The following is a 23,440-nucleotide window of genomic DNA, read 5'->3' on the forward strand; positions in this document are numbered from 1 at the left end:
GACTCTCATAAAGCCACAGAGTTACTTTTAATAAACTAATTTTATCCTTTACATTTCAAGAGTTTTTGCTTGCTTGCTTGTTTTGGGTGTTTTCTTTTTGTTGGTTTGTTTGCTTTTAAGTAAATACCTATGTTTTTTGTGAACTAGCGATGTGTTAACGATGCGGAGCCGGGTAGAACCGTACTTCTCCCCTTACGATTACAGGGGATGACTTACTTTTTCGTATGTGGTGGCTTGTTTGTTTGTTTGTTTGTTTTCTAGATGAAATCCATCACGACGTCACTTAACCGTGACTTAACACAGAGCCTCTGGGCTATACACGCGTACGAAGGGAGGGGTTGTCCCCGGTAGGGGGGCAGGAGGAGCCCCTCCCTCAGGACCGGCTCTGTGAGGGGGACTCCGTGAGGAACTGAGCGCTCGCAGGGGCAGCTTCGGGGCGCTCTGAGGAGGCCAGAACCGCGGGGCGGAGCTCAGCGGGCGGTGCCGTGCCCCGCGCCCCGCACAGCTCCGGGCTGAGCCGCCCCAGCGAGCAGCGAGAGGCGGAGCGCCCCTCAGCCGAGCGAGGAGAGCGGCGGCCGCCATCGCCCTCCACAAGATGGCGGCGGGGCGGCTGCCGGGGCGGTGCCCGGCTCCCGGCGGGGCGGTGCCGCCGCCGTTGCTGCGGCCGGCGCGGGGCGATGACGCGGCGCCGTGCGCCCGGCCGGGGATTCCCCGTGTTGTTGTCCCGCGGCCCGGCGGGATGCGAGGCCGGAGCGCGGCGCGGCGCGGCCGGCGCTGATGGCGACTCGCTGCGGGGCGGCCCGCGGCTCCCGGCCGGGGCCGGGGCCGGACGAGTTCACCGTCCCGGCGGAGAAAAGCCGCCTGCTGGAGGGGAGCCGGGGCCGCATCGAGGGCTTGTTCGAGGTGCGGCTGGCCGTGCTGGGGGCGCAGGAGGACTGGCGGGCCGCCCTCCCTCCGCCGGGCCGGCCGCCGGCCGCCGCCAGGATCTGGGTGCAGCTGGCGGGCGGCGGCAAGGCGGTGCGCTGCGCCAAGGTACGCGGGGGCGGGCGGGCCGGGAGCACGGGGCCTGCCGGGCGTGCGGCGCTGCCCCGAGCCGCCGCGGGACGGGGGAAGGGGAAGAGAAACGCCCGGGACCGAGCTCGCGGCCGCCGCCTCAGGAGCGGCTGCGCCGGGAGGTGGCGGAGCTGCGGGGGGGGCTCGGCGCCTGGCACGGGGCCCGCGGCCGTGCCGAGAGGCGGCTCCCCCGGGCGTTTCCTCCTCCTCCCCCTCCTCCTCCTCCCCGGCTCGGGGAGTTGCTGGGGGCCGGCTGGGTGTTGCCCGGTGTCCCGGTGCCGTGCCCACGTCGCCTGTGCTGTGGCGTTCGGGCGAGCGTTGGCCGGGCTCCAGCTTCGCGGAGCTGGCGTGTCCGCGCTGCGCCAGCCCTGCTCGCCGCGGCTCCCTCCGTAACGCAGCGCTGAGCTGACGAAAAGGCACGGCCCAGGCTCTGCCTGTGCTTGTCACACGGCTTGGGGTGCAGTCCTGTGTTGGAGGGGATCCTTAGCTCGTGTTTTACGACTTAGTTCAGCCTCATGACTTCAGAAAGCGCTACAGGTTGTATAAAGGATATTCCTCCTGAGAAACGGCAGATGACTTCAGGCTTCTGTTTATTTCTTTTCCTGGTCACGTGCAAAAAGCTTCTTAGTCTACATACTTGAAAGGGTATGGGAGACTTCCCACTTCCGTGCAGAGCAATCTTCAGGCCCTATCTTGAGTTTCTTTTTTTGATTTTGGCAAAAGCTGTCATGTGATGGCTAAGGCCCAAAACACAATTCTGTGGATTTGTTGCAGAAGCAGTTTGTCAGAGAGGACAGTCTTGAAGCATTCCGCCTCGACCTTTACTCTGGTATGACTCAGAGATGACAGAAAGTGGCCTTGCATTACCTTGTAACAAACAGTTACAGTTTCACTTAAAAGATAATTCAATTCCGTTTGAAAGAGAATTTCAAATTCCCTGAGTAAGAAGACAATAAAAATTGGCCTGCTTGGGAATCCGCACATGCAATGACTGCAGCTTAGAAATTGGTTTCACTGCATTATAGGATTTTAAGTGCAGAAAGGGACAGCTTGGTGAAAAATCATGGTACCTGACTTAAAAAAAATAGTACAGTGTTTTGACAAAACTTCTGAACTACGATAGAATGAGGCAGTACAGTGAATTTACTTTAACTGTAGTAACTTCTGAGTGGCAAAAATCATAGTGTGATATCTTTAACGTACTTAAATAAATAAATAAACTTCTAGTCATGTTGTCCATGTTTAACACAGAACTAGCTTCTCAATCATTTGTCAGTATCATCTGCTTTTTCAAGACACTGTTCCAAAGCTTTGTGAAAAGCTGCCTTGCTAAGCTTTTTGGGTGTAATTTTTTTTGGTAGTAGGTTTTTTTGTCACTTGTATCTTTTAAATTTAAGTGTATTTTATTAATGTAATCTGTCAGAGTCCAGATAGCGTTTTTGTCTTGTGTTTTAGCCTAATTTTTTGATAGGATATATTTTAATGCATGCTACTGGGGCTGCTAGTTATGTTGTTGCCATACCACAGTGAGAAGTACAAAATAACACACATAATAACTACTTAAAAGCATAGAATACCATTTCAATAAGCTTTTGGAAATCCTTCAGAAACTGTCTTTACAACTTCACACTTCATGCAGTGTGTATTGTCTGACCGAAGAATGGGGATGAAAAATCTATTTTGGCTTGTCTTGTTAAATAGTAAATGCTTGCACTCTTTACGCTAAAGACTGTAGAAAAACCAAGATTTGTTTCAAATGAGTTGAAATAAAAAAAAAAAAAAAAAAAAAAGGTGGCATAACTGAAAGCTAGCTAATCAATTTTTTATTCAGTTCTGTATATAGCATAGATACTATTCTGGAGCCCAGTGGAGTAAGTTACTCTGTAAATATTAGCAATAAAGTTGAATTCGGTGCAAATACCAAAATGTTAACCATTCTTAAATTTGAGATACAAGTACAGGCATTGCCGTTTGTATGATCATGAGGGCTTCTAGATAGTAAGAGCTCTCAGAATCAAGAATGGTAAGGATTTTTTGCATTAATAAAGTACACAATACAGTGTGTATAACTAATATACTCAGTTACTTTCAGTTTCTAGTGAACTTATTTATAAAGAATGGGGTGATAAAGGAAGTTATGTTCCATGAAATCTGTTTTAACACCTGTCTTCTCTTTGTTACCAGGTTTACTGGCAGTATTTACTTTGTCACATTTGCTGTGCTGGCTTTATTTTCTAATGTATTAGTCTGATACTGAATAATTTTGTGTGTCAGTTTTTCATAAGTATTCATTCTGCTGTTTTTTTCTCCTCCTAGGAGTATATTAAGGGACTGTGTGAACCTGAACTCGAAGAAAAGCAGTACTACCCAAAGGACATGCACTGCATTTTTGTTGGCGCGCAGAGTGTGTTTCTCAACAGTCTTATTCAGGATACCTGTGCTGATATAACGGTGCTGGAAATAGGACTGCTTATTATTAAAGGGGGTGCAGAGGCTGTTGTTATGGCTCAAAGTCATGTTCAGCAGTTTGTGAACCTTTTTGAGAATAATGAAAGCTTACCAAGTGACAATGAATCGGAGATTAAAAAGCAATTTAGACAATTTGTGGAAGCACATGCAGATAAATATACAATGGATTTGCTGATTTTGCCTAGCTCATTAAAAAGAGAACTCCTAAGTCTCACGCAAACTGAATGTTGTGAGGCAGAGAGCAATATCGTAGATCTTACGGGTTCTGAGAGTCCAACAGAGTTTTTACAGGACAAAGCTTCCAAAGTAAATGTTACAAACAGAGATGGAAGAACAGGTGGTGAGGAAGCAAGAAACAATGCTGGGACACCTGTAACTGAACTTACAAAGCAAATGGACACGGTGTTTTCTGATGCTCCTGAGACAAGTTTTGTTCCCATAAATGTTGTGCCTTCGTTAGAGGCAGGGGTGTCTAAAGAAAGGCAGTCATGTAAAAGAAGATCCTCTGATGTTGAGGAAAGGCTCCCTAAAAAGCAATTCTCTTTGGAAAATGACCAGGAAGTGAAATCCACCTCCCACAGTGATCCTTCTGGGAAGGATGTAGTTATTGATTTGCTTTCAGATAGCTGTGGTGAATTAGATGATCCCAATTACTTTATTAAAGAAGATGATGATATCAGTGAGGAAATGGAATACAAGATTCTTGTGAACTTTTTCAGAACAATGGGCTATTCCCAGAGTATTGTAGAGAAAGTTATTGGCATTCTAGGACAATCTGTGGAACCATTAACCTTGCTAGAAGAAATTGAAAAGGAAAACTTAAAATTTCAAAAAGAACATGAACTGTCATCTCAGAAACCCAGAACTATAAATCCTCCTTTAGGAAGTAATGCAAATAATTCACAAAAAACAGAAGACAAAGGCATTTCTAGCAGTAAAAATGTACTTAAATCCGGTCATACTTCAAAGGAGACAAAAAATGAACATCACAATATAAGAGATGTGCCAAGTACACAAGCTGATGGAGAAGATCAAATGCATATCATGATACGCAAACCCGTTTCTCCTGGCAAGAGTTCAACTCAATGCTGTAAGCAAAGAGATACATACTCCTCTGGTAAGAATCGCAGTTCAACATCAAGTGATACAGAAACTGATGGCGTTATAACTTTCAGCCCTGTACAGTGTGGAGTTCCAAAAGATGTTGATTTTGTAGCCAGAGGGAGCTCGGATATGCAACGTGTCTCAGCTAAGACTAAAACTACAGCTCAGCAAAAATCTGCAGGGCTCTCAGCGGTGCAGAATCCTCATCCTGTTGCTGAGGACCAGTTAGGACAGAGCAGCTCTTCTCAAGTGAGATCACGCAACCAACACCCTTTACAAACATCAGATTTTGAAAAACCTACTACAGCACATGTAAAAATACATCATTCGAGTCCTGATAGAGAGACGGTAGGACCACACAGACGTAATATTGATCCTTCAGTTACCGGGGTTCAAAGATTCATGGAATCTCTCAAAAAGCCATACAGGCTGGAGTTGAAAAACGAACCTGGGAATCCATATTTAAAACATATTGTTATTGATGGAAGCAATGTTGCAATGTCGTAAGTATTGTTCTTATCAGCTATCTCTTAAAGTTTAATAAGCTTTAAAATGAAGTTGGAATAAGGAGGCTGCTGTGGCATAGGTAAGGTTTTTGCTAACTAGTTTCTTGGTGATCAGCAGTCCATCTATTGTGCAGGGTCATTCAGATACTGGTAATGGCTGCATAGATTAGTTATGGGAAAGTTTAATAATGGAAAGTTATGTGAGATAAATAGCCATTTTAATTTCTAACACGTTGCAGGTTTTTATAGTTTTAATTCCCCGTTTAATAAGTCATGTTTATGACTGACTTGTTGAAAGTTAGTCACTGACATACAGAGTGTAGAAGGAAATTCAGAAGTTTTTAGCTGATTTGTTGTATGACAATGAGAGCAATACACAAATTCAACTAATAGTGCAGTTGAGACATTGTATCATGAAACAATTCTTCTAGGATTAACTTTTGATTTAAAAAAACATCCACGCTGTGAAGTTGATTAATGAGAATATGGAAAGGTTTGGTTTAAAGTGATTGGTGATAGCAATATTCTTGGAAAGATTTACCCTGTAGTCTTTTAAGTCCAAACTATTCTTCTTTGGTAGAACATTGGTAATTTGTAAAACAGCTTAGATACATGAAACCCAAATATTAAAATCTGAAAAAAATAACAGGGCAATGGAATCTAAAACCAGCTATACCTTAGAGGTAAATGGGATCCTTTTTGATAACAAGACTTATGAAAATGAAAAATCAATTAACTCTGCAGTATGTCTTACTATGTAAGTGTTAGACTTGAAGGCTGATGTGTGCTCTCTTAAAGCTACCTACTTGAAATAATCAGTGTTCCATCTCGATACATAATGTGTCAGTCCGAAGTAATTTCAATGAGCTCTGTTGCAAGCAATTTTATGCATGAAACTTAACTTAGCTGGCACCTAAGAGAAAAAATGAATTACCAGCAATTTAAGAGTAAAGTGTGTTTTTTTTTTCCCCCACTTCTACTTGCAATTTTAAAGTGGCAGTATAATAGTAACATGCTTGTCCTTTGACAACATTGCATATTAGCATATTAGTGCTTGAATCTGCTTTTTTTTTTTTTTTTTGCAAATGTTGGTATCTCAGAACTCTCAGAATAAGGAACTGTGTGAGCACGCACGTACCTCATCTCCTATTACTCCTGTTATCTGAAAGAACATATGCAAACAGTAATATACAATTACAGGGCTGTTTGCTAATTTTAATAGATTGGCTGACAAGGCAGCATGCAGACAAAGAAACCTTGTGAAATGGACCCAGTTAAAAGATCAAGAAATCCCTTTCACTGACAGCGATGCAGGGGTTTTCTGTTAGTATAGATATCTAATTCCCTTTCCTTTTTTTCCCATTGTTTTCATTGTAGGCAACTTTGGAGAGTGCTGCCAATTACATTTTCTTTTCCTTTTTTCTTTTAAGTTTACCATCATAATCAACTGGAATAGCAAAAATCAATTAGAACCTATATATCTAAAAATTTAGTGTTTTGCTTGGTTGATTTTAACTTTTGTCTCATCAAAACTACCCTTGAGTTGATTGCTGTTCTCTAGTCAGAAAGAAAATTGTTCTTTTTCTCTTTATACTAAGGAGTTCTGACAGGCATGTTAAACGGTTTGTCAGTGCTTGCTTTGAGCGTGTTTTCATAGTTTTAGAACATGAAAGTGTGAGCAGTAGTAAGTTCTATGCAGGATTTCTTCTTAATGAGGAAGTGGTAATTTTTAAGACCAAACTTTCTTTTTACTCTGACAGTCCTTTTGCTCCACTGGTAAATATAACAATAGGTAAGAGTAAACTTACTCTGAGAACTTATTTAAGTGTGTGTGTGTTTTCAAAGTTCTCTGCTAAACATGCATAAACCTTCAGACTACAAACATTAGTTTTCAAATGGAAACCTTGCTGCCAAAACCAAAAAAGAGGTTACTCTAAAAGATCAGAAATCCTGAAGAACCTTTTATCAGTCTTAGAAGAGATAGATCTAGGATACTAATTCTTGAATGGGGTGTTTTCTAATAGTAGGCTAGAGTACTACCGGAGATTCCAGGAATTCTGTATGAGGCTTGTTTATGCTAAGAAAAATGTGTCTGGCTGGTTAAGATGTCATCTATTTCTAGCTATTAGATAAAAGAAGTTTCCTTAAAGAATGGGTTTATATGCTGCTTAGGGGAAGAAAGTACTTGGGAGGGTAAGGGGGGTTATAACATTATGTCCTGTAAGAAAATAACGTCAAAGTTTTGTCCTAAAATGGATTTGATATTTTTGACGGCTGACAGCTTGTATAGTTTCATGAATGCATATGTATAAACACAGATCTGTGTTTGCATGCACACAATTTCTGGGGGAGGGGGAGATGCATCTAGTTTCAAAGAGATGGACAAAGATGCCCTTGGTTATTGTTCTTCCATGCTTATGAAGAGTCTGCTGGAAATCCTAAATGCTTTACCAGAATTTATGGAATACCCAGACTTCCTCAATTGTTAGTGCTAATGAATACTTCTAACTCATTTTCTTTGCACAAAGTCTGTCTAATAATCTGTGTGAATTTTGCTTAACTGAAATTTTGAGACATTTTTGTGAAGTGCTCTTAGAACAGTTAGTGTTCTTCTACTTCAGCAAGTTTGTGAATCAGTCTCAACTTCTAACATGTAACATACCTTGCAATTCCTGGACAAATATTCAGGAATATTTCTGCTGGTACTTTAAACTTATTTCATATAACAATAACTTATTACCTATTTTTAATAGGTAATAGGCTTTGTATGTGTTTGCACATGTTCCTGCTAGGTCATCATTTGTCCCCTATTCAGAATAAAGCATACTTTTTGAATGACTTAGCTTCAAATGCAAGTTAAGGAACAAGGATATGGTAATGTAGTCATAAAAAAAAAAAAAAATTGCAGTTAGTCCAGAAATCTCTGTGCCATAGACTAATTGTCAAAAGTAAGTCTAAGTAACTTTGAGCAGGGGTGCAGGAAGGTTTCAAATGTGTAACCTTTCCTACCAAGTGATAACTAATTGAAGGTGGTGATCATCCTTATAATAGATTTGCACACATTAAAAAGTGCAGAGCTTGTTTGTGAGGGCCTACAGTAAAACTTTTAAAGTCAATCACTGAAGGATTAATCAAATAGGTAAGTGAAGTCTTCTGACATTTGACTAGCAGTCTTGCTAGCTTTGAAGGGGAAGCCCTACATGATCCATTACTCTTGTCGCTGCTTTAATTCAAGTACAGCATCTTGTTACAGTAAACAGTTCATAAAGCAAGCGTACTTCCTCATTGTTCAGACTCTGTTGTTAAGGAAATAGTGATGTAGAAGTGCAAGTCACAACTGAGTCATAAGCTACCTTGAATTTTTTAGAAACATTTCCCAAATGTGTATTAGTGGAAGAGAAATGTAAATTGTTGGGGTCATGTAGAAAATAACAAATATACCACATCCTCTTTGTCTGTTTTTTTCTAAGTGCAGGGAGATTTTTTTCATCTACATATTTAATCTGAAACTGTTAAACTCAGCATTCTGTTGTAAGAGAATGTATAGTTCTTCCCACAGAGAAGGTTTATGATGTTGGAAGATAAAGCATAGTATGAAACATGGTGTTTTAAGAAGATGCGTTTGCTTTAAGAACAACCAAATGCATCTAAAACCAATGAAGTAACAACGCAGTGAATAAGCACCCACTTAGTGCTCTGAAGGCTGAGACCAGTCTCCAGACTTCTTGTTTGTGTATCCTTGTCAGTAAAAAATAAAAATAAATAAAATTGAGCATGTATGCCCCAATACATGTATGTTATTGACAAATGAGTAAGTATATGTGCATTACTGAAGTTCTAACATTTTCTTCACTTGCCCCAATGGATTGTCTTGTGTACCCCCTGGGGTGCATACTTAGGAGATCACTGCTGAAGGGCAGAGCAGCTGGGTCCCACTGATGTACAGACAGTCCCTAAATATGGTTCTGTAACATCTGCTTCCTGCTGCTCAACTAAATGAAAACTCTCCTTACAGAAAGAAAAAAAAAAAGTGGGTGGGGAAAGCAGTGGGCAGAGGAACCAACCAAAAGTAGCAGAATGATAGATGTTTAAACATCCTACTGAATCAATGCAGGGGAGCTTGTGTATTGGTTGGTTTTTGTTTGTGTTTTTTTTTTGTATGTGTGTTTTGTTGTTTAATGTAGGTATTCTGCAGCTTCCTTATGGTTAAATTAAGCCTCGTTATTTTCTTACATCTTAGAAGGCGAAGAATTGTTTTCAATTTTGCTTTGACTTCTTTTCAGTTTTGCTTCTCAGTATCTTGAGGTTATGGACATCCCTTTCCATTCATGTGTATTTTTGCACCCTAAGTGTCAAGGCCTGTTTATTTTTTTTTTTAAGGCAGATACAAATGCTTTGCTCATAAGCTTGGACTAAGGCTGAATGGGCTTCAGAATCTCCACTTGCATTGGGTCCTAAATCTGGAAGACTGCAAGAAGCTGAAGATTTTTCTCTTGTCACATGCAGCCCAGTAAAAACTGCACATTACTATATTAATGCTAACTGTAGTTTCAGTATTTGTTGAAGGAAAAGGAGCCCGTTTTACTCCAACTGCTAAGAAGTATTTTTTAAAACTGCCTCTTTTCCTGTGCTAAAAACAGACCTTTCAGGGTAGACTGAAGTGTCCAGATAGTTCATTTTAAATTAAATATTACTGAATTGCTGAAGAAACTCGGAACAGAATAAAAATAATTTGATGGAATTAGAATTCTTGCTAGAATGGCTTTTGAATTGTGATACATGCTTTCCTTAATGTCATTACAGAACCAAAGGGAAGACTTTATGTGTCCTGGAAAGCAATCTGCTGTTTGCTGCTTTACGCTCTCCATGATCATCTCTTCTTTATCTTTAGAAATACCTATTTAGGGTCATCCTAGGTTTTTAAAGAACTCGGATAGCTGATAGTATTTACAGTGGCAGTTATGGAACAGGTGCAGTCTTTTAGATGGATGTCTTGAAACCTTGAAAAGACCACCTTACTGTGATGACCTGCTGTCCTTCAAACACCTACCTAGTTCAAATAAAGTATCAGATTTCTGCTTATCTAGCACTAATGTATTTATTCATTTTACAGCTTAGCTTAATTCTACATGCTATTTGAGAAAGTATATTGTTTCTAGTAGCATACTTGCTTTTTTTTTTAATCGCTTCAGAGCGGGAGTTGGTGATCATGGGGCTGCTGCTTAATCAGGAGCTGCTGCTGCGGGTTTCTTTCTGACTGCCTTGCGTGAAAACGTTTAAAATTTGAGAAAAAAATTAAACATTTAAAAATTGAGAATACAGTCATGTAGTAGTTAGCAGATGTAAAGGTTTAAAACAGGAGAATGGAGAAGTAGAGAAGGCGTGTTCAACATGAACATTGAGACCTTTACATCTCTTGAAGTCCAGCTGAAAACCATTTAAATAGTAAAAGTATTTAACAAAGCATTTCAGGTTACAGAGTGGGATATCCAACACTAAACTAGGGGGACAATGACTGCACTTAGGTTTGATCTAGAAGGCTTATGAGGAATATCTCTCCTGCGATGACGAGATTTTTTTCTGCTCTTAATTTTAGTAGGACAAGTGTAGCATATCTGTTCTCCCGCCCCCCCCCCCCAAACTGTTAGTAAGTCAAATGTTCTGCCTTTTATAGTTCGGATGTAGCTTACTAATTTTTCTGCCCTTCTGCATAAAATGGTTCTCGCTGAACTCAGTCAGAGAATCTTAATAGATTCACATTTTGATACATTTATTGTAAAGTGCATACAGAAATTTGAAAGGGTTTCTTGAATCCTACTAAAGGCTGAATTTCACTGTAAAATACTTGCATGGAGATCTTGTAGAGAACTCAGTGTTTAGAAGATTTCCTGGTTGGTTAAACTAGGGGTTTAAGGATAAGATTTCATTCAAAACTAATAAGGCTTAATATTAGGCTTAATATAAGCCTAATCATACACGTTAAATGAAGAACAGTTTAAAATATGAATACTACTTGCTACAAAGTGATTGCTGGAACAGTCATTTAACATCTAACTCAAAGTATGGAATATAAACTATTCTTCGTATAATAAGAGATGCTTTGTATGTTTATGCCATCAATTCTCAATTATAGTGTGTTTTAATCAGCCTAAATGTCTTTTCTATGTATGTCTTTGTTTTGTAGAAGTCTAGCCTTTGATATGTTTAGCCTTATGTAAGCTCCTAATAGGTGTTTTGTAGGAGTTTATTCTAGAGATAGCTTTTGTTCCATCTTCTGTGCGTTACTTTAAGGTGTTTCTTTATTCTCTTGAAGCTCAATTCCTGGAGTCTGGTCACACAAAGGAGGACTTCCTGCCATTTGTTAAATAGATAATTGGATAGATCATTGGATAATTCGTATTGGGAAGGACCTTACAAGGTTATCAACTCCATCCTCTGCATCATTCATAGTAGGCAATTGTTGATTTTCATGGAAGTCACTTAATTGAGTTGCAAAAAACAAGTAGAGCATCTTACTTTCTAAAGGAAAAAGGATTGCCACGTACAGTGTTTTGAAACTTTCTCCAGAGAAGTTTCATTATTTTGTTTGAATATAGTAGCTGAGTTGGTTGAAATGAAGGGAAAGGAGGCCCTAATATCTTAGATTATCATAGAATTTCTTAGAGTTAATCCTGGGATACCACTTAGAGGTTTTGTTTCATTTTGTAGTAGGACTGTATTTTTGGAACTATCATATATACGTGCTGATAGTTTTAATGTATAACCAATAGGTTTTTTGAAACCATTGCTATTAGCCTCTTTTTAAAGGTAAAATTTCCAACTTCATGTTGCAATGTTCTGTTTTCTTTGTATTCATAGACTCTAGTGAACTTAATCTCATCATCTTTTTCTTCCCATTCTTTGCGTTCCTCCCCAAGTCATGGTTTAAAGAAATTCTTCTCCTGTCGAGGAATTGCAATAGCTGTTGACTACTTCTGGAAACGTGGCCACAGAAATATTACTGTATTTGTTCCACAGTGGAGAACAAGACGCGATCCTTACATTACAGGTAAGGCAAATAGTTTCCTAATGTTTTCTTTATTTAAAGTAAATTGTAATTATTAGGGTATTTCTGTGAAAATAAATGAAAAAGAAAGTATGAGCAGTGTTTGGCTGCTCAGCATGAATAATCTGATTTCAGCATACAGTGTGAGGCACTCTGAAATGCTGTTTAACTGCTAGGCCATAAATGGAAGCCCTCTTTTAATTATTTTTGTTTACCATTTAATTTCTTGTTCAACATCTTCCTCTTCTATTTCTGTATTACTAATCTTCCAACTATCAATGTCATTTCTGTAAATTAATAGGTTATTTTTGTACCTATGTTCTCTGATAATTATATCAGACTAATTGTCATCTATAAATAGCTTAAGAGGAAAGCTTTTGGTTTTAAAACTGAACAGTTTTTTCATGTTTTAACAGAACAGGATTTCTTAACGCAGCTCCAGGATGTTGGAATATTGTCTTTAACCCCTGCAAGGATGGTTTTGGGAGCAAGGATTGCTGCTCATGATGACAGGTGTGGAATATGCATAGTTATAAAATGTTCAAACTCAGCTAATGGTTGTAAAAGCGTAGTACTTCATGATCAATAGTACTGGCCAGCTGTTCAGTCTGTCTAAACAGAGCTCTGTGCATTCAATACAAGGCTGAGCTTTATTTATAAAATTGTTTCTTATAACAATGCAAGAAAGTAAATCTCATAATATTTTTGTACATACTGTTTGCTACTTTCTATGAATTTCTGAAAATTCTCATGGCAATTTTAAGGAAAAAAAGTGAATCCATTTCAAATGTCATGATTTACGTTGAGGAAGAAATGAATTCTCCAGTAAGGTTTTTATGCTTTATTGATAACTGATTTATCCCTGAATCATCTATTAAGTCTGGGGAGCACTAAAATAAATTAGCTACTGTTCAGGTAATATTTTTTTCTTTTTCTCTGAAGTCATTATTGCATATAAATACAGGTGTGTACTTGTTCCAGTGTACTTGTAACAATGTGTGGGCTATTCAATTTCCAAGTTAATTTCAGCACCCAAGTTTAGCTTCAGACTGTGGGAATCATTTTTCAATGAACAATGCACTACTAAGCTTTAGGTCTTACTGTAGGTGTAGCAGGGCGTGTTAGTGATTTCATTGGTATTGCCAAATTTTGCGAGTCACGATACACAGAAGAACAAAATAGTTAAGGGGGTTTTGTGCTGATTTTTTTTTCTCCTCAACAACTGCCTTTCCTAATTGTGCTCGGATGAAACTGTTGAAACTGTTTGAAACTGTTCCTGACAGCAAGTGCAGTGTTCTAACTAATAATCAGTCATACTTTTCTCTGACTGCAGAATTGTCAAGTTCTTTACATCATGGGCAATGCTTATTTTGTTAATTGTACAATCTTTTACCTGAGTGCAAAATTTGATATGCAAAAGGTAAATGAAGTGCTCTACTTCAAAGTAGAGGAACTCCAATCTCTTAATGATACAGCAAAAACAATCCCAGTAGTTTGTAGAAGGCAGCCAAGTTGGAGTTGGATACACACTAATATTTTTATATACACCTGGCTTTCATATATAATACTGTGCAGGTGCAGTAATTTTATTTGAGATTATTGTGGAAATGAATGTTATGATTCATTTTGTTCAGAAGTGTAGCCATCTGTCTTCAAAAAAAAAAAAAAGTAACATCTATTATCTTGTTGATAAAGTCTCCACACTGTTTCAGCTAGCAAAAAGCCTATTTTCAGACAGGTAAAAATCATGGGTTTTTCTAAATAAATTAATAGTTAGTGTGTCATTATTTAACGACAAAATGGTAGCAGCAATCTGTTAGCAAATGTTGACAAAGCAAATAATTTAGTAACATGCATAATACTATCTTGGAGGACACAGACATTAAAGTTAAAAGAAGAAGGTATGTCAAAATAAATTGGGGATAAAATGTTTAGTGAATATTGTACTCTTATAAAGCAAGCAACGTACGTCTACAAATATCTCAGAATCGGATGAATCTGTGGGTTTGGGGGCGGGGGGGGTTGTGGTTTTGTGGTGTTTGCCATCCCCCCACAAATGAAAAAAGCCTCCATAAAGATTCTACTGCACTAAATAAATAAATGCTACCTAAAACTTTGTTGTTTAAAGCCATATAATGGGTCAAAATGAAGTAATTTGCTGGTAATTCAAATGTTTGTTTTCATGTAAATAAGTTACTTTTGGATGGTGAAAATATTTAGTTTTCTAGATCTTTGAACAATTTTCAGCACAGCAGACTACCTTAACTGTCTTGGAAATGAATGTTACAGATTTTTATTACATCTTGCTGATAAAACTGGAGGTGTTATTGTGACTAATGATAACTTCAGAGAATTTGTGACAGAATCACTTGCCTGGAGAGAAATTATTCAGAAAAGGTAATTACTTAGATTTCTATGAAAGTTTAAAGGATGTCTGTCCTTATAGTTGTAGGCACTGTAATTAAAAAAAAAAAAAAAAAAAATCCCCCAGGAAGGTTATCTGTGATGCAATTCTGGTAGAGATGAAGAAATTACTGTTTGTTTCACTGCTTTGATTAATGGCCTTATAATTGTGTGTTGAGTCGCCTAATGTTCCTATTATTCATGTATCCTCTAATACATGTCTCTTAATTGCTCATATAAGGATCTCTTAATTGCTCATGTAAGTAGAAAGTCTGTATGGCAGCCAAGTTACGCCCCTTCTGAAGTTCAGTGTCACGTCCTGTTACAGCAGTATCCTGTTAGGTCAATTCTCACAGTCTTTCTTGTTACACATTTCATTTCTTCAAGGAGATATAATGGATGATGCAGATGCACAATGTCACTGTTAAGGTTTCAGATTCACTCACACTTACTGAGTACAACAAATGGGCATGGCAAAACAACGTAACGAACACTTGCAACGTATCCCTGCAGCTGTTTCCCTGCAATTGTTGTGTCCTGTGGGTTTAGATAAGTTTGCTTAGCTGTCAAGTATTCCTGTTTCAATTTGTAGATTCTCTGGGGATTCTAGTTTCTCCTGTGCAACTTCTCAACTTCTTCTGTTGTTGCTTTTTTTTTCCTTCAGTTAGATCAGGCCACCTTTACTATTAAAGGATGGTCTTCTGTTACTCTGCCAAAACTTTCTATTAGTCTCTCAATTTTCCTGATAACCTGAGCACACATCTACAGCAGTGACTGGGTTCTGCATAGGCATACTGAAATAAATCATTGAAAACTTGCTTGAGTTCTTATCTAGTCACATAGATATTTTCGCTATTTCTTTAGCAAGTTTTACCCAAGTCAGGTTCTGTTCTCATATGCTACTTTAGCAAGAATACTTAGCACGTCATACTTAGGCTGTGGTTTGTTGTGTTTTTTTTTTTTTCTCAAGATCTTGTGTTAACATCTGCTATTAGTTTTACTTCTGGGGAAATTCCACTATACCAAATCCTCTTCTCACAGACAAATTTTAGTTGAACTGGTTTCTTTGAATGCAGATTTCTCATTGTCCCAAAATGATTCCAGAAAAAAGGCTTCTTTGTCTCTTAACTGTAAGCATCTAAACAATGTTTGCTGGCTGTCTGGCTTTCTGATAACACGAGCATTTTTTGCTACATGTTTGAGGATCCTTAGAAGTTTGAAGAAAAAAAAAAAAACAACAATCCTTTCAACAATCTAGAAAATTCTATCCTGGTCTCTGCAGTCACCCAACATGTGTTGTCAAAAAAAAAAAAACCCTCAGTACTTTGCAGTGCAGTGGGAATAAGGGCCCATAAAATTATGTTGACAGTGAATGCTGGTTGTAATTAAAGTGGGTATGTACTAGTTAAGCTTCAGTAGCTCCTGATGTGGTATGAAGTGTTTGCTCTAAGAGGGATTGTGCTGTGCTTTGGAGGTGAAGGGTGGGGAGTGGTGAATTCATTGTTAGTGAAGATTGTTGAAAGAACTCTCTTGCAGGTTGCTCCAGTACACTTTTGCGGGGGACATTTTTATGGTTCCTGATGATCCTTTGGGAAGAAACGGACCTAGATTAGATGACTTCCTTCGAAGTGAAGGCTGTTCTAGGTATAAGCACAATTATTTTTTTTTTTTGAGACAGTTACGATTTCTGACCTGTTTTTGTGGCTCACTTGAAGACTTGGTTAGATCTATATAGTAACGGTACAGTGAAATCAGACCAGAATGCTGTAGCATGTAGTTGCTTAACAAAAACATGTTTTTTTCCCTGTTACTTCAGTCTGTTCAGAAAGTGCTGGTGACATTTGCATCAACATCTCTCTCAAAACGAAGATAAGTAAGACAAATGCCTTAACTTCCTCTGAGGTTTTGACTGTGGTGGCTTTCATACAGTGTGTTATAATTTCCTAAACCTACTGGTAGTTTGGGTATGTGGTGGTCTGCCTGCTTATTACAGCGTGGTGGTATTTAAAATATTTTGGTTGATCACTTACTCGGTATTCATAGTGGGACAAGAGGTATTACAAAAGAAACAGTCTGAATTCGTATTCTTTGTCACAGGAGAGGCATTTCACTTCACACTTGAGGGTATGGTACTGATAAATCCGTTTTGGAGAGCTGTTAAGTGCATTCATATTTGATTCATAATTTTAATATTAATAAACATATTGTTACTTAAGATTATTTTACTCTGTGCATGTATTCATAACTATGAATTTGCTCTCCGTTATGTGCCAAGACTTGAGAATGGTTTTACTGTTTTTGCACAAGAAATTAAGGCAATCTTTGCTCTTTTTTCACCAGCTTAGAAATTATAAATACTAATGACAGTGAAGAATAACGAGAGAGGTTTTCAGAAACAAGTGAAAGAATTAAAGATCAGTGATACAAAATGCAAACACGTCCACTTCAGGATTAATGGAAAGTATAAGCAGGAATATTGGCTATTGAAAAACTTTGAGGAAGAGATGTTTGTATCAATACGCTGTAGGTTGACTTGAAGATAACCATGTAATGTTGGCATTAAAAAAAAAGTGTGGTAATGGAATTGCAAAAGGAAAAGCTGGGAAAGTACTGAAGCTGTAATATAAAGCCCTTATGAGATGTTATTTGGAATATTGTTTTAGCTGCCTGTGTCCAAGGAAAATCAAGTGGTAACAGTGTCGTGAGGTGGCTGTGATTGTGGAAGCAGGGAAGGGGAGTGTTGGGGGAAACAACACCTTTTGGAAGGAGTCTAGAAGAGCTTGGTTTCCTACCTGGAAATTTGGAACCGGAAATTGATTTTGGTCTGTGGTGGTCTGTCTTGAGTTTTGTTTTAATACAGAGAAAAGGTGCCAGTGTAAAAAGTTTTTGTTCCTTCCTTGTGACCTTTCTATCTGAGTTAAATGACACAGAAAACATAAATGGCACCATTGGTTGCCGGGCATAAGATCAGAAACTGGAAGGATTTCAAGCAATTAGAGAACTGTTCCATGCCGAGTAGTGGGAGGTTGTACCCTAACTGCTTTTAAAATAGAGCCCTGTCATTTTTATAGTTTCCCCCGGTCATAGGAAAATGGACTGTAATGTGATTTCCAGTTCATGCTTCTGTGTTATTTTGGTGGTGTCTGAAGTAGAATTGGCCCTAAATTTAGCAGTGTTGAGTAGCTACAACTTTTTAAATAGTCTGAAATGAAATCTCAATAATTAACATTAAAATCCTGAAATTGATGAAAAATTTATTGCCTTGCTAAGGATATTAAATGAGAAAAACCTGGCTTTGACCTAAATATGGGCACAGCTGACAGCTCTCAGTCATGAGCAAAATAAATGAGGACTGGAGCAGCTGAAGCCCTCTGGTCTGTCCACGTTTTCACATGTTCTGAGTCAGAGTATATGCGTTCGTTACATCTCTTTTTATCCATTTAGCTTAATGATACTGGTGTTGATACTTCCATAAAATGAGCTTTGACTGTTGGTCATTCTGCCAAGTAAATGTCCTATTATTCACAGCATACTGAAAATAGTTGTAGATAATGTTAGTTAATGTTGTTAAGCATGCCAGACTCAAGCTGAAAAACGTTTTAGCTGCAGTTTTGCTTCACTTTTGCAATCAAGGGATACACATTTTTCAGTCAGTAGCTAGCTGAGCAGCAGTGAAGTATAAGAGCTGCAGGTTTTCTTTTTCTTTCTGTGGTTGTACAGACACAGCATTCCCTCTACCTTAATTTAACCAAAACTTTAATTTTGTTCCACAGAGATTTTCTGTCAGCACAAAGAGCTTTACAGAACAGTGGACAATATTCTTCTGAGACACCTTTCTTCGTGCAAGTCCCCAAACCAACCAGTAGCAGTCGGCAGCCTAAAAACCGAGCACACAGTGATTGTTCATCAACGTGGCTTCCGCTGGAAACAAACATGAATGCTTGTCTAGCAATTCCACCCCAGAGATCTGCCTCAGAAACAGTACAGCTAAGAGAAGCCCTGAGAAAAATATTTCCTGATTATGAGCAGAGACAAAAGATTGATCAAATACTAGCTGATCATCCATTCATGAGAGATCTTAATGCACTGTCTGCCATGGTGCTTGACTGAATACCATGCAGGGTTTTTATATCACAACTGATCTGATTAACAATGAATGTCAATGTGAAGAAAAATGTTGCTCTATTACTTTGTGAATATTCAGAACCTAATTTTATTTGTATAAACAAAGGTATTTTTGTGTATGTTCTGTTGCTAATAGATGTCAGTTTTTGGTAAATTAAAAACTGCTGCTACTACAGATTTGTATTAATATTTTCTATGAAAAATTCTTTTGCTTCACTTTAATTGCTTGTTAAAGCAGTAGCAGTTCTAAAGAACTGCTATCACTTTAAATAGTGTGTTAGTGCACACAAAAACTCTAAGGGGATAAATCATATCAGAGGTTTAAAAATGACTCATTTTCAGATACATTTTCCAGATGCATGGACAAGATGCTATAAGATAAGCCATGCACCTGTCAAATATCGTTGTTTTGTATCTATGGTATAGATATTCTTAGAAAACCCATGCTCTTATAGTAGTACCTCCTTCACTTACAAACCTTCACACATCCAAACCTTCACGCTCCATAAAAACACAAGCAGACCCTTCGAACGTTTCCAGATGCAAGGGCTGCTTTCCTTAGGCCTGCATCCATTATTTTGGAAATGGTCTATACTCCTAAGGTACTGTGGACAACCATTTGAAGATCTGCTGTGTGGGAGTCTGGTGTACTGTTGCAGTACTGTCACAAGATGGCATTATTCATCTGTTGGTTTGTAGTGTTCTAAAGCAAGGTTACTGACCTGTACTCGGAAGTGCTAGTTTTTCTATAAAAAAAGGTTAAAATGCAAGACAGATAACAGTATATGTTGCTGTGGTTAAAACCAAACATTATATGAAGAACTTAGGGATGCTAAGCAGTCTTCTGATATTACAGCTGACTAGTAAGCTTTGTATACATGGCTAAAATGTCTCTTCTGTCTGTGGACACTGATCAAAAAATGCACTTGTTCATCCAGTTTGTGGGATACTATGTTAGAGTAATTAGAAGTAAGGTTTCAGCAGGAAAATTTAAAACCACAATTCCCATCAGTTGAAGTTACTTGTAATGCTTTAAAAGATCTGTGATGTTAACATTGCTTTCAAATTAGAAATTCTTCTGACCATCGATACGCTTTCAGAATAACTGAAGTATCTTTAACAATCTGTGCTGTTTTCTGTTTGTCTTTGCCCTGCCTGTTTGAACTAAGAATGCTGTGATTGGCTATTAACAGAATGTGATGCTGTTTATATAGAAATGGCACACCATCTTGAGCAGAACTAATAGGATGCAGTTAACAGTCAGCTCCACTCCCTCAAATATGTTCTGGGATCTAGCCCAAAAAAGGGGGGAGGAAAGAGGACATAATTTTCAAAAACTGACCAGTGAGACTTTTGAGAGTAGGAGCAGAGTGAAGATTATTGTGCCTGTGAACACACTTAGGTCACGTTGCCCTTTTAACAGGTTTCTTGTGATAGGTGATCAAATACAATTGAAAAGAAAACATGGAGTTCAGGGCCTGTGTTAAACTTCTGGCATGCTGAGCCTTACCCTAAAGCATATGAATAGTGATTTTTTCTTCAGTAGTGTGCTAAGTTCTGAAATCACTGTTTTCTTGGGTGTAAAAGAGTTGGGAAATACTGATCAGGTGTTGAAAGTCTCTCTGTCTTTGATGGCCCTTTCATATGCATTATGAGGTCAGAAATAGAAGGCAGTCCTGTTGTTCCCTCAACAGGAGTAGCAGCAAGAGCAAACTAAAAACATTAGGAACAATTTTTGCAGCATCTCAAAAAAATAATGAGGACGAGTAAATTATTTGAACATGGTTGTACACCCAAATGGGCAAAGCTTAATTTTTTTTCCTGAGTGCGTGAGGGGATGATTCATGCGTCAGGTGGGCAAAATTATTCTGACCAGCACATCTTTGCAAAGAAGCAGTGGCTCACCTACTAAGTCCTATGTGTTCAGATATGGGCTTATCTTCTGGAGGGATAGGATCCTGAGGAGGACAGTAATAGTGAGTCTGATAATTCTTAGTTCTATGTTGGCATGAGACACAGAGATATAGGGTCATCTAATACCTAAGCAGCTGTTCTAGAAGTTATCTGGAGAATAAAGAAAATGGGCCAAAACCTATACAAACTATCCTGTACCTCCTTTGTTTATCAGTATATTCACAACTGAAAAAAAAAAAAAAAAAAAACTGTAGCATACACAGATACAAATAAAGAAATATGGTTTTGTTTTCAGTTTTTGTCACAAGGAAGGAAGAAGAAAATTGAAGTATTGCAAAGTACTGCAGAGGTAGCAAAAGATAAATACCACGTTGACTGCTATCCCGTATGGGAGGTTTGATGGAATATGTAGAGTCTTCACTAAATGGCAACAAATTCAAGGGCTACGTCAATGCCAGTAAATGCAAACGTGCTGTTCATTTCTGTTCTAAACATCCAATGTGAAAGGAATTAAAGAGGGATGTAGTATCAAGTGCGCAGTGGAGTAGTAGCTGATTACTTTTGTATGACACAAGAAACCTAGCTGGGAAGAGTAGCTATCTAGAACCTGTGATCTTACCATTTTTCCCAGATGGAGTACAGACTGATTAATGAAAAAAAGACTGAATTTGATAGCAGAAGCCTATTGATGGCCAAAGGTTCTTTGCTGCCCTTCCCCCATCCTTTTTCTAAGGTTCTGTTGTGCCTTCGAGTTCTTTGCTTCTCTGCTAACGGGGAAAGTGACAACCATGGTCGGTGTGGTTTGAATTTTCCTAGAACAAAATGGATGGAACTTCTGTAATGCTATGCTGTATGACAGAGCAATACCTAGGGTTGCATCTCACACTTAGAACAAAACCATCAGTGTCTTTCAGTTTTATTTTCACATGTACTTAGGTTTCACTTACTTGCTGGAAATATAAACAGCCATAAAATCCTCTATTTCAGTGCACAACAGAACTAGCCCTGCGTGAAGAGCAGCCTGGAAAGCCTTCTTCAATCTAACATAATTAAAAATGCACCAGAACATTTTTTGTTGTTTTTGTGTGTTTTGTTTTTTTCTTAGAATTTTTTATGGCAAAGAAAATATGCTTTCCTTACACATGGAAGTTGGCCTGTGACATTACTTTATCAACTGTACAAAGTACACAGAGTGGAATGATCAAAGGAGAAGGTAAAGTCCAAGTGTGATGTCCATAAGTCTGAATGTACCTGGAATGTTCCTGATGCCTAGAATAAACTAATTTTCAGAGGTGGTACTTATTGCTAATACAGCTTTCAATTTACTGATATTTCCACTGAAAGGAATGTTTTTTGATCCTGCTCAGAACTTCCTTGTTGTCCAGGCTAAGACATTTATAATTCCAGGTAGGTATAATTACCTGGCAGAACAGCCCTGAGTTTACCAGCAAAATATTTAAAAAAAATAAACACACCACAATGTGTGATTGCCCAGCTCAATAGTAAAATAATAAAATATCGCAATCACTTGAGTACATTCAAGTAGTTGTCTGTGTGATAACTAACATGTAACTGTGGTTTAGCTGTGTTGTGATCCTTGTGTAGAGAGAGAATTGCAATTCAGATATCTGTTGTGCTCTTGATGTGTCAGTCCGGGACCACCATAATCCTAAATAATGATCTTGGAGCTCTCTGCTTCCTGCAATGTTCCAGATCCTAGATAGCTCACACTTCAGATATACATGTATTGCTGGGTTCTGTGCTGGCAAAAGAAGTGTACATTAGGTGATGCGGTTTTGCAAGCAAGTAATACACTGATGGTGAGCCTGAACTTGTCATTCCAGCTGAACCTGAGCTAATTCCATCAAGTGTCCTTGCACAGTGCTTCCCAGTGTCCCCTATAATTTGGTATCTGGGCATTTTTTTTCCTACCAGCATTAATGTTTTGTGTGTTCCAGGCATCTTTCCCATCATCTTGGAAAACAGAGTTGACTATACCTAAGAGGAAAATGTAAATCAGTTTGAAAATATGAAGTAGACTTGTATTTACTGCAAAATACTAGTGTATCTCCTAATGGAAACTTGTATGGAAAAAAAAAAAAAAAAAAAAAAAAAAAAAGCTGTCAAAATATTGTGGTATCTGTGAAAGCTGTTCTTTGATAAAAAAAAAGTTAAGATGAAAACCATAATATGAGTAGGTAAAATCTCTAGGAAGAGACTTACAGAAATGAACGGAGCAAAGTCAGGGTTCTTGCTACACATTAACACGGAAGCATCATATAGGTCCACTTGCAAGTTTGCTGTTTGAGTACCTGCTGGCAGCAGGTAACTCACTGGCTATATAGCAAATGCCCATGTGTTCTTTTTGCCTATGAAAAAAAAATAATGATAAGTTAACAAAGTAATTGTAAATGACCTTTTGTTTAACACAGAGAATGAGCATGCAGAGGGTCATTCTGTAGAGTAAATATTACTATGTAAGTCCAATTTTTTTTATAGTGTCTATAAAAATATATATATATTTATATATATATAAAATATATATAGTGTCTGAGAGAATGCTTAGATTTTAATGGGTGGAAAACAAGGGAAAAAAATGGGCTAAGATGTGAAGAATTACAGAATTGCAAGGATTTATTTATTTACTTATTTTTGCTTATCGGCCAAAATGTTCCACACAGATGGTCAGCATAATAATTCCCATTTTTCAAATGGAGACAATGGGGCACAAATAAGAGCCAACTACCTGCAACCACTCAGTATGGTGAGTGGAAGTGGTGACTGAGAGCCAAGCTTTGCCACAGCAATGGCCTACTCTGTA

At 38.5% G+C, this 23,440-nt stretch overlaps 1 protein-coding gene across 1 annotated transcript; it reads left to right on the plus strand.

Moving 5' to 3' along the window:
• Positions 1-425: 425 nt before the first annotated feature.
• Positions 426-20,897, plus strand: N4BP1 (NEDD4 binding protein 1). Its single transcript, XM_068693136.1, has 7 exons — positions 426-1,032; positions 3,370-5,129; positions 12,050-12,180; positions 12,594-12,690; positions 14,467-14,574; positions 16,117-16,224; positions 18,354-20,897. The coding sequence occupies exons 1-7, from the start codon at positions 778-780 to the stop codon at positions 18,688-18,690; spliced, it is 2,796 nt and encodes a 931-aa protein (XP_068549237.1). The 5' UTR covers positions 426-777; the 3' UTR covers positions 18,691-20,897.
• The last annotated feature ends 2,543 nt before the right edge of the window (positions 20,898-23,440 follow it).

The sequence above is a fragment of the Anas acuta genome, chromosome 10 (assembly GCF_963932015.1).
Source record: "Anas acuta chromosome 10, bAnaAcu1.1, whole genome shotgun sequence".
Classification (NCBI taxonomy): Eukaryota; Metazoa; Chordata; class Aves; order Anseriformes; family Anatidae; genus Anas; species Anas acuta.

Bases quoted from the DNA above. Each gene is read 5' to 3' on its own strand.
- N4BP1 (XM_068693136.1), top strand. From the start codon at position 778: ATGGCGACTCGCTGCGGGGCGGCCCGCGGCTCCCGGCCGGGGCCGGGG. The intron at 5,130-12,049 runs GTAAGTATTGTT...TTCCTCCCCAAG, and splicing joins GGAAGCAATGTTGCAATGTC to TCATGGTTTAAAGAAATTCT. The intron at 16,225-18,353 runs GTATAAGCACAA...TTTGTTCCACAG, and splicing joins CGAAGTGAAGGCTGTTCTAG to AGATTTTCTGTCAGCACAAA.